Genomic DNA, 13,481 nt, shown 5'->3' on the forward strand with positions numbered 1-13,481 from the left:
GCAGGAATGATTTGATAGACCAAAACACAAACCTGTGTGCCTAATATTGTGTCTGCGTCCTGGAGTCTGTGAGGTGGAGCCTCCAGAAAATTCCAGCAATGCTCAGTGAATTGAGATCTAGGAAATCTGGAGGCACCACCCTGAGGTCTTTGTCATGTTTCTCACAGTATTCCTGAACGCTGGGGGGGAGGGAGCGTTGTCCTGCTGAACCAGGGAATACCTCTGCCATGGAGTGTCCAGTCTTTTCATCCAGAGCATCACGCTGCCTACCCTGACCTGCCTTCCTCTAACAGAGCCGAGGAGGCATCACATACCTGACTATACACAGAGTGATGGAGAAAAGACTTGTTTGGACCACTCGTGCTGAAGCTGGCACACCAGGAGCACCGCACACACCTGCTGTTTGCAGTGACACAATCATGACGCTATCACACTGATGCACTTTCAAACATATCCAAGCTGTCGGTTTTAGTCACTGCACCTGAAGGTGGTTGTGAAGTCAGGGCTGATGAGAAGAAGCAACTCTTCATACTGTGTCAGTCTGAATCATACTGGGACAAACCCACCGTGATGCTGGTGTTGGGCTTCACATTTTGAAGCCTCGTCGTTTTTGGCTGTAACCACAGATTGACCGTGTCTGTCTGTTCCTCTGTGTTACCCTGCGACAGGTCCGCTGCCAGGTTAATAAGCTTAGCTGAAGCTAAACAGAAAGATAGCAGCTGTAGCTGCCTGTCAGTGGTCACATCCAGAACTTAAATGAATGTTCTCGAGCACCTTGACTGAATTAGAGTTGTTACAAAGGGAGGAATGACTGGAAAAGGCCGCTGGAGCTTCTGGTAAAATAATAATTCATTAAAAATAATCAATTTAATATCGAGGGAACAGGAATTAGAGCTGATCCATCAGTACCTACAAATTTTTCGGAGTAATGTAACTTGATGTCCTCTGCAGAGAAATGTTTCAGACCCTGAGCTCTGGCTCGAGGGACCTCGAGGGCAGAAGGAGTAATCACAGAGCTCTGTTCTTCTTCTAAACACCTCCTCTTCCTCCTTGTTTTACGAGGAGCTCCGAGGAAGCCGACAGCCTTTAATTCCCACGCAGAGCAGCTGTTGTGTGTTTGTGGAGAAAGACGTTGTTGCCATGGTGACAAGACAACTCAATCCAAGTGGGATTTTTCATTTCATTAACCCCACCTATGTGACCATCAACCATCCACCTACCAGCTGGATCCAATCAGAGTAGAGAGGCGGGGTTTCATGCAGAGGGGTGGAGCCATGATCGTGTTTAGTCAGATAAGTTGAATGGAAGCAAACAGAATAATGATATTTATTATTTTTGTTTGCTGTCTTTCCTTTTTTTAAACCCAACATCTGTCATTTCATATCCAGCTGTTCGTATTTTGAGCTGCAGGCCTGCAGCTGCTCCGCTAGCTCCGTGTTTGGTCTCACCTGCTCCTGACAGGTATGTTACTCCCAAGCCAAAGTTCACTTTGAGCTGATAAACTACAGGAGACGGAAAAAACAATTTCAAATACGACGTGGAGTCTCCAGACAGGATTTGAATTTAGAGGAGGAGGAGCAGCGAGTTCAGGGAAAAGCAGCAGTTTATCGCTGCTGCTGGGGAGGGGCTGAAAAATGACTCACATGCACTGTGGATTAGATAAAAATCGACCCCTTCACAGATCTACAAATCCTGCAAGAATGAGGCTTAACGTGTGAAGTATGGTGATAACAAGCTGCAGGGAGCAGCGCCCTCCTCCAGGATTACAGCAGAGAGCAGACAAAGCAGTGAGCTGATGAGCAAGAGTTCACTTCAGCTTGTTTTCTCTGTGCTGAACTTTTCCTGCTGTGCAACAAATGAGAGAAAACACGGGATGAAGTCCGTACCAGAGCTCGTCATGCTGCAGGGAGGTGTTTGTGCTCTCTGCACAGCAGCTGCACAGCCTGCACGTTAAACTCTGCTTTTAACTGTTTGAAAGGAAGGAATCCACCTCATCCTCACACTAAGTTTCCACTGTGAACACGCCCTCGCTCTTTCTTTTACCTTTTTCAAATGTTTCTTGCCATCTTAAATGTTCGGTTGTTTTTGTTTAACTGGGCGTTTCTTACAATCTGCACGAACAAAAGCAGATCTGCTTCGTATCGCGCTCTGATCCACGCGGCGACGCTTGCAGCTTCGGGGATGATGTTTCGTCTGCGATAATTGGATTATTCTAAATTAAACTTTCACAGGCGCTTGTGGAGAGATGGAGCTTAAATCTCAGCTGATAACCCAAAACAGTTTTTTAATAGATAAAATTTGAAAAAAGAAACTCAGCAGAGGAAAAGTGTGCAGACAGCTGGAGCCAAAGTTACGTTGGCCTGTAGGAGACTGAAGAGAGGAGAAGAACTAAGCCGATGCTGAAAGGCAGCAGGTTGATTTAGCTGAACGAGCCTCTGATGAGTTCATTTTAATTCTAATGCTATAATAAAACCATCAATATACATTATTTTACTGAAGCCAGTTTCCTGCCCAAAGAAGATCTGCAGGTTAAGAGCTGAGCTGCCTGAGGGAGCAGATCGTTTCTGCTTTTGTGTTTTTATGAGCCTTTAATGAGGAAGTAATGAAATGCAGAACCAATTATCTCGATGCCCCCCCCCTCAGTAACGCTGGAAACACGCAGACAGTAAGACAGATTAAAGACGGGACATTAAATTCACTTTACATTGGTGAAGATGACACACCGTCATTTATTTTTCTAGTGATTATTGTTACGCTTTCATCAAGCAGCAGAATCTTCCTCACGAGTCACATTTATTATTTCATGAATCTGCAGCAGCGAATATGTTTTAAAGGAAACACCACCACCCGCATCCATGACAACTAATATCTGTTTTCCCCCAAAATATATATCAACCATAATCTCAGCTGGTATAAAAGAGCTCCTTGCTCTGGTTTACAACAGAACAACAGTCCGCACCGACTCAAAGGTCGAGTCGAGCGGCTGACTCGAGGGTCAATGGCGTCTCTTTCCTGATCGGACAATCAGAAGGAAAGACTACGTTTTAGAGCAGAGATGTGTCCTTGATCCAGCACAGCTGATTTAAAGGCTAAATGACCTCCTCAACATGTGTTGAAGTTCTCCTGCTAATGAACTAATCATGTGATCCAGGTGTGTTGACCAGGGTGAGATCTCAAACCTGCAGGAGACCCTCGAGGCCTGCAGTCCCCCACCTCTGTTGCAGAATAAATCCACACCCGCAGGACTTGAACCTTGGACCTGCAGTGCCCGAGTCTAAACTTTGCATCTTTACTTTATCCCAGCGTCTGACGTGCACATCGACTGCTTCATGTAAAAATGTGAAAAACTATTTTCATGGAGACAAACCAGAAAAAAACTAAGAAATCCTAAATATTCCTAAATCAGTTCAGCTAAAACAGGAACAAGTCTGCTGCCTTGCTCAAAGGAAGTTGGTAACATCTGTGATTCATTATTGTCCTCCAGTACAAAAGGTTCTGGATCAGATCCTCAAACTAACAGGAGGTGGAGGACTCGCTGTCTCCGCTAAAGACAAACAACACAAAAGAGGAAAGTAAGACACACCTAAAGACTTTCAGTCAATCTGGACCTCGACTCGTACGGTTTCAGGATCTGGAGCTTCTGTTTTGACTGAAGACTCGCCTCCAACGTTTCCATCATAGTTCCAACTGAAGAAAACAAGACAATCACTAAACACGATTGGAACAGGACAAAAGCTGTGATGAAATGTTTCAGCAATTTTCTTTGTTTACGTCAATAAACCAAAACCGTTAGTAAACCACGTGGATCAACTAGTCACTGAACGGTAATCTTATGATTTTATTAGAATAATGTTGCAGCTTACAGACGACGAAGAGACTAAATCAACATTAACACTGAACACTACAGTTACCTGTTCTTCATCCCGTACTTCACAATATCAGTATCACAAATTTAAACGTGTCCTGGTTACCTGATGTAACTCCATAACTCCACCCCCTAGTACGCTTCACCAGTGGCTGTGAGGGGTGTTCACCTGTGGTAGTCATGACAATAACCTGACCAATCCCTCACTGCGGCTCAGAGTCTGCAGCACTTTGTGACGGTGAGGCGTGTGGAGGATTGTAGAAGCTCTGCTGTCAGTCTTTAATAAGAGATTTCATAACTGCATGTGTCATTTTTTCCCTCACATGAAATATTTGAACGACAAGTCCTGACGACAGGTACCTGCAGACCCCGCCCTGCATGTCACCTGGAAGCCAAACACCTACTAAGTTTCTTCATGGTGGGTTTTTCCTTTAATTTGAAACGTTTCTATACGTGAGCATTTTTAATGAACCCTGGTCGGTGCTTTTAATCCAGTCTGAAGCATTTCTATTACCTCCACCTGGTGCTATTAAAAGCAGCGCAGTGACCCTTTCATGCTGCTCCTGCTGGATCCAGTGACTGACAGCCGATTACTGTGATGGGATCCTGGCGTCCTTCCTCACTTCCTGCCTCTCTGTCTGCAGGAGCAGCTCAGGCTCCATCAACAGAAGCACAGCAGAGTGTGGAGGTGATCTAATGGGATTATAATGGCAGGATATCTGCTGCTGCCAGAATCTAGACACACGTGTCTATACTGCCTCACACACAGAAAATGACCAGGCTGAAAACTTTCATAAAAGCAAAGGTGCGACGCCTCAGTCACAGGTAGTCGTTTCAAGTCTCTTTGAAGGTTAACGAGCTCAGCGTCTTAACGAGGCTCTTGATTGCCAGGAAGTCTGAGCTGTAACGAGCTCTGAATGCTGACGAGCTGACGCCCTCACAGAGATCATTAAACCGAAAGCGGCCGTGCGTCATGTCCGGACCGGTCCGCGCTACACCAGCTGATATTTGAACACTTTTATTGTTCACATCTCTGGATTTCTTTCACTTCCTTCCTGCTTTCGCGTCTCCTTCACATTTCATAATCAGAAACGATTTGCCTTCAGGGGCTCCGTTTAACAAATATCACGTGCACTGCTTTCAGCTATTATTTTTATTTAAGCACTTTGCAGAGTATCCATCAGATCCTTTTAATGTCTGACTTTCAGCTTCACCTTCCTTTCTGTATCTGTTATCGATGTTGGCAGTCTCCTCCTTTCCCTTCACGCTGAATCGGACGTGTTAAACAAAAGCAAACCTGCTGCTGCTTTTGTTTTCCAGCCAGCACAGATAGACTCTGAGCTGCTGTTCAACAGCTAATGACTGGACAGTAAATCAGGATAATGGGCTCTGGGCTGCTCCGGGCCTTTCGTCCGTTCACTGGATGCTAAATATCCGGGGATTTAATGGCTGTTTATCTCTGGACGGGGACGGGGAAACACGCTGAACTCTTTGTACAACTAATGCTGAAGCCACAGTTTTAATGGAAACACCAAAGGAACAGCAAACAGTGATGAAGCACTCGGTGTTTGCCTGTGTTTGTTGTCTCCTGCTTCACAGACAAATCAGAGTCATTAGAATATATTAATTTGACATTTGCTCAGTTATTAAAAAAGTCTGTGTGTTCTGACCCTTAGTTCTGGTTCTAAACGCTTCACTTTGGAATACGAGTGCTTACAGCAACCTGCTGCAGGAACATAGAGTCTTCACAATGACCTTTTTTTCTTTATTTAAGGGCAGACTGCATGGACACAGGAGGTGTGGCCTCAGGAGGTGTGGCCTCAGGAGGTGTGGCCTCAGAGGTTTGGCTTCAGGTGGTGTGGCCCCATAGGGGGTGTGGTCTCAGAGGTGTGACCTCAGATGTGTGGCCTCAGAGGTGTGGCCTCGAGAGGTGTGGCCTCGGGAGGTGTGGCTTCAGGAGGTGTGGCCACGGGGCTGAAAACACCTGAATTCAAAGATAATGAGCTGTGGCCCAAAACGTTTGTCCGTGTAGAGTTTAAGCTCACTGGGTCTGGAGTGTTTTTGTTCTTTGATTCTGATCATTCTGTTATTTTATGGTTTTTCATGGTTTAGTTTGTATTTCTGCTCCTTTACTGTTCCTGTGCCTCCCTTGTGTTACGTCTAGTCGTCCTTGTCTCCATGTTGGTGTATTTCCTGTTCTACTTTGCCGTGTCCTGTGTTAGTCTTTACAGTGTTGCTCTCCCTCCCGTCTCGTCATGTCCGATTAGTTTCGGCTGCGTTCCCCTCCTGTTTCCTGTTTCTGTGTATTTCCCTCTGGATTACTTCTGCTTCGTATCCAAAATAATATTGCCCGAAAAAGAATTTTGTTGTCGTGGAAATCATGTCAGCCAGCATTAAAGTCTGGTTACACGACATCCTAGGACTCCTAAAACTGGAGAAGATAAATTCTCCCTCAGAGGCTCATCTGATAGATTTGTTACTCACTGGAAACCATTACTTAAATACTTACCGTAGCTTCCAGCACAAGAAATCTCTTTGTAGTCCATCATACGCCCGTGCACAAACGCTCCAGCTGCTTCCAGCAGTGGCTGTTCCACCTCGTAAGATTACTTCATTTAGGATACTCCAGCATTATCGATTTACTTTGACTGAGGAGCAAATGTCATTAATATCGATATTAATTAGAGTTAATTAATGTTGATTAATGTCAATATGAATTCACAGGAATGAGCCCTTTATTGTTGGTCTTCATTATTTGTTTTGATGTATGGGTTAATGTCACGGCTAGACGGTCCTCACCGGCAGCCTTGCCAATTTTTGTTGTGTTAGTGTGTACTTTGTGGTGTTCTCCTCTCCATCCTGTGCATGTGTGTTTGTATGCTGGAACATGTACTTCTGGAAGCCGTGGCACGGAATGGCAGCTGACCCGGGGGGAGGATCCTGAGCTGGAATCGTCGCACCTGTGCGTAATCGCTTCGCCGGCTGCTACTAATCCGAAGCAGACCTATTTAACGGTGCAGTCGAGTCACAACCAACGCTGGAACGTCGAGCTAAACCGGGTAGCGTAGTCGTGATTAGCATACCTGTTTGTGAAGGAGAGAGAACGTTTTCGTCACCATACGCGTGTTTTTCTCATCTGCCTCCAGGATCCAGGGATCGGAGGAGGAGCGGGCACAAGTCACTGCACTGTCACCACGGGGAGAAGCCACCGTGTCACTGCACTGTCACCACGGGGAGAAGCCACCGTGTCACTGCACTGCCCTTTTTGGATTACAGACTCAAACTGTTGCCTTATTTTTTCACTGTGAATAAATTCACTGTCACTCTGCAAGGAGTCTCGCACCTGAGTCCTTTAACCCAATTCACCGTGACAGTTAATCCATCTTTCTGTAACATAGTCACCTTCAAATTATTGGGGGGTATTCATGCCATCTATGTTATTCATGTTTACTGGATGTTATAAAGAAAGAAGAGACGATCATTTCTGTCTGTACCTTTGTGCTTCGTGTCTGCATTTGATAATAAAACGAACACAACAGCAGTTTAAATATCAGTGCGTCGAATTCAGACGTCACAACATTTAAACCGAGTTTCATTTGCATCTAAGTGACAGACTCCTGTTTAAAAAGCGTCAGAATTTCATTTTTCTTGACTTTATTCACTTTGTGAACGTTGATAAACTCACTTCAGACTCACCTGCAGAAAACTGAATATTTTCTTCTGCTTTCACGTTTGTTTGAGTCCATCTGCTGCTGCTTGATACCAACATTTGTTTCCTGCTGCTGCAATGACTGACATCAGGAAGTGTCCGCAGCCTGCTGGATGATGTCCTGTAACCCACTGAAGTCTGTCAGAACTTGTTTGTGCTGTGAGCAGCCATGTGGTGCAGGATAAACACAGCTGCACACATCTGCATGACGCCCTGAGGGGCGCGGCTGAACGCCCTGTCCCACAGAGCACATGTCGACGGCACTGCAGACCCCATCAAACAGCCCAGCGTCACTGAGATCAGGTTCACATCACACCTCCTGAATCCATGGAAGAGCAACCTTCAGCTCAGGACGCAGAGCCACAGATCTACTAACTGTAAGGTCAGTGCTTTGATGCCTGACTGTAAGATACCGGACCCCGAGTTGGAATAACACATCCATCGGAGTGAGTGTGTGAATGCACGCAGGCATAGAGGAAGGTGCATGAATGTGAACGTGTGAAGAGGAAAGCAGCGGTCTGTTCATCTGTTTGTTTTATGCTGATGATGCGTCTCTGCTGGCTTTGAGTGATGCCCTCCAGCTCACTGTGACGGGACGGCGCCCAGAGTCTGAGACCGGGTGAAGGGCCCGCTCCGGGCGAGGGAGGAGTTACTGCAAAGGGGAGGAGTGAAGTTTTTGCTGTACAGTCCACCCCCACCTATAGCTGCATGCTGTGGGTGGTGTGTGAAAGAATGAGACTGTGGACCAGCCGGACCAGTGACACTGCGCTCTCTGTCGGGTGAACGATCCACGCTTTCATGCAGGATTCTGGTGTTTCTGTGGATTCCACACGTGTCTGTATTTACAGATGAACCAGATGTTCTCCCTCCCTCTGGGTTACTGCTTCATTACTTTGTGTCGTATGACTGTTCAGTAGGAAAAGCTGTAAAACTTCTGAAACTGCAGTTAAAAGTCCAAAATGTGTGCGTGTGTGTGGTGAGCAGCAGATCAAACAAGCTAAGAATGATAAATTATAATTATTATAAATGAGTCTCCAGACCTGTGAGACTCATTTAGACTCTCAGAGACCCAGCAGCACTGAAACAGACAGAACCTGGAGAGGAAACGAAGACGAGCCTCTGATGAAGCCGCAATGAAGCAGCGACTTAAGTTTTCCTATTTACAGATAATGATGAATGGTGTTCAAATTTTAGTCCGTTGGCCGCCTCCTCTTTGCTTTTGACACATGGTTTAAAATAATTGCCTAATTAAGCGTCCGGAGGCGCTGGCTGCCTCTCACACTGTTCAAAGCATCACTCTGGTTCCTCTTTGCTGTCTCTGAATAAGAAAAGATATAGACTACACGTAAACATGCTCAGACTGGCTGTTTCTGTCCTGACTAGGCTTTCTGTGTCTATGGTTCGAGCAAAAATAATCATTCATTTATTAGCTGGAAATAAAAAGCAGATCATCCACAGCTGATGTTGGATCCACTCAGAATTTGTCTTGATTTTTTAAATAGGTTTTTCTTGCTTAATGAGATACAGCAGAAAACGGTTACCTGGTGCATTTCACAGCACATTCAGCCGTACTCATTATGTCTGACAGTTTGGGTGGATTTGTGCTGGTTTTGTACAGCAAGCGTGGGGAAGCTGCAGGCTGTGTCCCTGTTTCGTGACAGCGTTTCATCAGGCAGCAGAAAAGACGGAGCGAGGTTTCATCTGCAGGCGAACTGTGGAGGCTTTGATTTTTTCTGAGGTCAGCGGAGCGAGACGAACAGGTTTCACAGCCGAGGCGAGACGGTGACTGAACCAGGCCAACAGGAACGAGGGGGGAGGAGGACTCGTGATGGAAAGCGCACGCAGACTGTGTGCACGTGTGCACGGCTATCTTATGTGTGCAATAGAAACTCGGTTTCACAGCACAGCAAACGCACAAACTGAGCATGTGCCAGAGACGAGAAGCGTTTATACGAATGAGCTGAAACTCTTCATTTCTTCAGACAAGCCTGAAGTAGATCAGCTGTGTTGAAGACTCCTGATGACCTGCCGATGATCATGATGCCTGCAGCCGTTCGTGTCTGCTGTCCCGTTACTGCACAGCCGTGTCACGTGTCGGACGGACCACCCGCCCAGCTCTGTGTCTGTGCATGGAGTGTTTTTGGTGCTCGGACTCACCACTCAGCTCCTCATCCAGAACCTCCTGCATGTGCTTCATCATGGCCTCAAGCTCACTGACCTGAGGAAGATGATGGATCTTTTAGTCTGATCAGAATGATCAATTCTTTCTATAATTACAAACAAAATCACATAATTATTATTATTACAGAGACAGACAACCAGTCACAGTCACATTCGTACCTGTGGCCAGTTTACAATCACCAGAGAAGCTGACCTGCATGTGTGAACATGTCCACACAAAGGGAGTCCTGGATTAAGGTGAGGTGATGGTGCTGCCGCTGTGAAACCACGTTACTGTTGCTTTGTTTTTCCATCAGCCATAATTAAACTTTTTGTTTAAATGGTAAATGGCCTGTATTTGTATATCGCTTTACTCGTCCCTGAGGACCCCAAAGCGCTTTACACATCCAGTCATCCACCCATTCACACACAGGTGATGGCAGCTACATGTAACCACAGCCGCCCTGGGGCGCACTGACAGAGGCGAGGCTGCTGGACACTGGCGCCACCGGGCCCTCTGACCACCACCAGTAGGCAACGGGTGAAGTGTCTTGCCCAAGGACACAACGACCGAGACTGTCCGAGCCGAGGCTCGAACCGGCAACCTTCAGATTACAAGGCGAACGTCCAACTCTTGAGCCACAATTATTCTCTCCCGTGTCTGCATTCGGGCTCCACAAACACAGGCCCGCTCGGCCGTGACACATCAGACCACAGGCTTTCCGACCAAAAGTTGAGGAAGAACTTTTGTAAAGTTCTGCTGACACACTGAAAAAGTCTGTTTGTAATACATAAAAAAGACCATAATGCACATTTAAATGGACTCTTCTGCTGTATGTCTGTGGTGTTTCGGGGTTATCGTTGCACTCTCTGTCGTGGGAACAAAAGCTAAAAGAAAAAGCTGGTTTTGTGTCGCGTGGTCCCCCGCAGCTTTCCAAAAGGCGATTTAGCTTTAATAGCTTTGGTCACAATAGACACATAAACCTTAAACAGCAGGCTGAAGTGTGCTATTGACAGAAAAGCTCGGAGACATCCACGTCCCCCGTCCCTGTGCTCAGCTGCCGAATCGGGAAACCGAGATGAATGAATGAATAATGAATGAATGAATATTCTTTATTGTCATTGTCACAGGTACAATGAAATTGAAAGATGTCTCTGGTCAGTGCAACATCACAAAAGATAAATACTTAAAAACTATAATTAAATACTTGTTCTGCACAAAGCTTAATAATCATCTGCGTGTTGTTACACAGCCGATGCATCATGTGAATGATTCCGACTTATTTCACTCGTTATTCCTGCAAAACAAACAGAGCGAGGGAGCAGAGAGGGGGCGTCTGCGGGAGGCTTATCCACTTTCATTCACGAGCCAATAAAAACGGACTCAGACATTTAAACTGCAGACACACCCTCGTTCAGATTGCTGCTCCAGAGTTAATCGTGCAGCTGGAATTTAAAACAGACTTCACGCAGTGTCGCATTGCTGCGCATTTAAAGGACAATTAGAAGGTTTTTCAACCAGTTCCATTTTCTATTAAGCTAACTGTTATAGCTCTGCTGCCTTGGCTGGACCTGCTTTTGGTCTCAGCAACTTTGATTTGCTTTGTGCTTCAGTGCAGATAAAATCACCTCACACAGGCAGAGTCACATGGACATAAAATAAGGACCAAAGTGCAGTGAGAGACTTGAGAGACGGGAATAAACTGGCAGCGTGGAGTCATCGGAAACAGGAAGTACAGCAACAGTCAAAAAAAGAACCGTGAGGGAGGAGAACAAAGGAAAACTGAGACCACGTCAGGCTGATCGTCAAAGCAGCACAACGAGGAGAGAGGCTGAGTGTGCGGCTGATGAAAGATGCTCTGCTTCAGAAAAGGCTGAAAAGACTCGTCTGCTGCATCTGTGACAAACCTCTCTGCACTTTGGTATCTACAGCTGAGAGACGAGTCATCGTGTAGAAAATTACTGAATGACTGCAGCTTGTTTGGGAGGTACAAGGAGAAAACCTCTGCTCTGTAAACTGAACATGACAGTTTAGGTTTCAACGTTGCATCTGAACATACGAGAGCAAAGCGGAGCTGTTCGGCCATGGTGCACAAACACTTCAAACCAACAGCACGGTGGTGGAGGGGCGAGGATTTGGGCACCATGAACTCCTCTGTATTCTAGTGTCAGACAAGAGGCCGTCTGTCTGCTGAAGCTTGGACTGAACTGGGTCACCACGATGACCCGAGCACAGCAGCAGATCTGCAGCAGAACGGCTGGAAAAGGAAAGAATGGTGCAGTGGTGCAGTCAGAGTGTGGGATGCTGTGGTGGGACCTTCACAGAGCTGTGAATGAATAATCCTGCAAACCTCAATGAGCTGAAGCAACGCTGTAAAGAAGAGTGGGTCAGAACTCTCCACAGTGATGTGAGAAAGTCCCACAGGAAACTTCGAGTTAGTGCTGCTGCACGAGGTTCAGTCAGTGTATCAGGATCATGTACAAACTAATAATAACATGTTACTGGATCATCTTCACTCTGTAAAGAGAGAAAACAGGTGGATGGATGTAGTTTCAGTTCAGGATCTGATTGGTTGTTTGAATCGGGTTCACTTTGTGGCGTGGCCCCTCCCCGACCGCTCAGGAGGAAGGCGTTTCACTTTGCACCCACTTGCACTGACAGCATTTCTCTGCATCAGTCAACTGCTGCTCCACTAATAATGAATATTATTTTCCATTATCTGTGGCAATAACTCAGCCCTGTCCTCTTCTTCAGTGTTATCGGCTCTCCAGGCAGTAATAACTGAGAAGCGATGGAGCTGTTACTCTTCATCATTCAGGAACATTTATGGGCTTCATTTCTGTTCGGCTGCACGACAGGATCGACCACTGAGGAATGAATTTCCATGAAATAGTCTGAGCCTGATGGAGACGCAAACCTGCACTACAGCTTTTTTAATATTTATCTTGATGCAGCCGCTCACTTAAAAATTTTAAGCTACGACAGCCTCGGTATGAGATAAAGACGGATTCGTTTAAACGATGACTCACGCAAAGAAACTTATTGACTACTTACTAGGTTTCATCAGGGTGACGAGTCTCGCCCCGTCCAAGTGCGATGACACAATCACCTGCTCACAGAAATGACCGGTGGGCCGATCTTTATGGAAGAAAATAAAAATATGGAGCACTTTAACGTTCTGGGTTCCTGCAAGAGACGACTCTGTGACGTGGAGTGTTTCTTCTTCACTCACTGTGTGTTCACAGACCTCTCTGCACTGAATCACATCTGTTATTAACCTCTGTCTCTCTTCCACAGCATGTCTTTATCCTGTCTTCCTTCTCTCACCCCAACCAATCACAGCAGATGGCCCCGCCCCTCCCTGAGCCTGGTTCTGCCGGAGGTTTCTTCCTGTTAAAAGGGAGTTTTTCCTTCCCACTGTCGCCAAAGTGCTGCTCATAGGGGCTCATATGATTGTTGGGTTTTTCTCTGTATGTATGATTGTAGGGTCTGACTCACAGTATAAAGCAGCTTGAGGTGACTGTCGTTGTGATTTGGCGCTGTGTAAATAAAGTTGAATTGAAGTTAGAAAGGCTCATTAAAGCAGAATGAAGCTGTAGCTTCAGACTCACAGATGTAACTTAACACTGACATAATTATGGGATAGCTCCACATCTGTGAAGCCTCTGCAGTGATCTCTACAGCAGCAGCATACGCTAGCTTCTTTCTCAGGGAAAGACAAACAGTATATAAAATCAAAACAGATA

The 13,481-nt window shown here is 46.0% G+C and overlaps 1 protein-coding gene across 1 annotated transcript in view; it reads right to left on the reverse strand.

Annotated features, from left to right (window-relative positions):
- Nucleotides 1–536: 536 nt before the first annotated feature.
- The window catches only part of nek11 (NIMA-related kinase 11), a 51,217-nt gene continuing 38,272 nt past the window's right edge, over nucleotides 537–13,481 (reverse strand). The window contains 3 exon segments of the mRNA XM_085364956.1: nucleotides 537–673; nucleotides 1,449–1,502; nucleotides 9,732–9,792. Of these exon segments, the coding sequence (XP_085221082.1) occupies nucleotides 537–673; nucleotides 1,449–1,502; nucleotides 9,732–9,792 (252 nt within the window).

Source organism: Diplotaxodon limnothrissa, linkage group LG11 (assembly GCF_057381915.1).
Source record: "Diplotaxodon limnothrissa isolate DT_005_m linkage group LG11, D_limnothrissa_male_GT1.1, whole genome shotgun sequence".
Classification (NCBI taxonomy): domain Eukaryota; kingdom Metazoa; phylum Chordata; class Actinopteri; order Cichliformes; family Cichlidae; genus Diplotaxodon; species Diplotaxodon limnothrissa.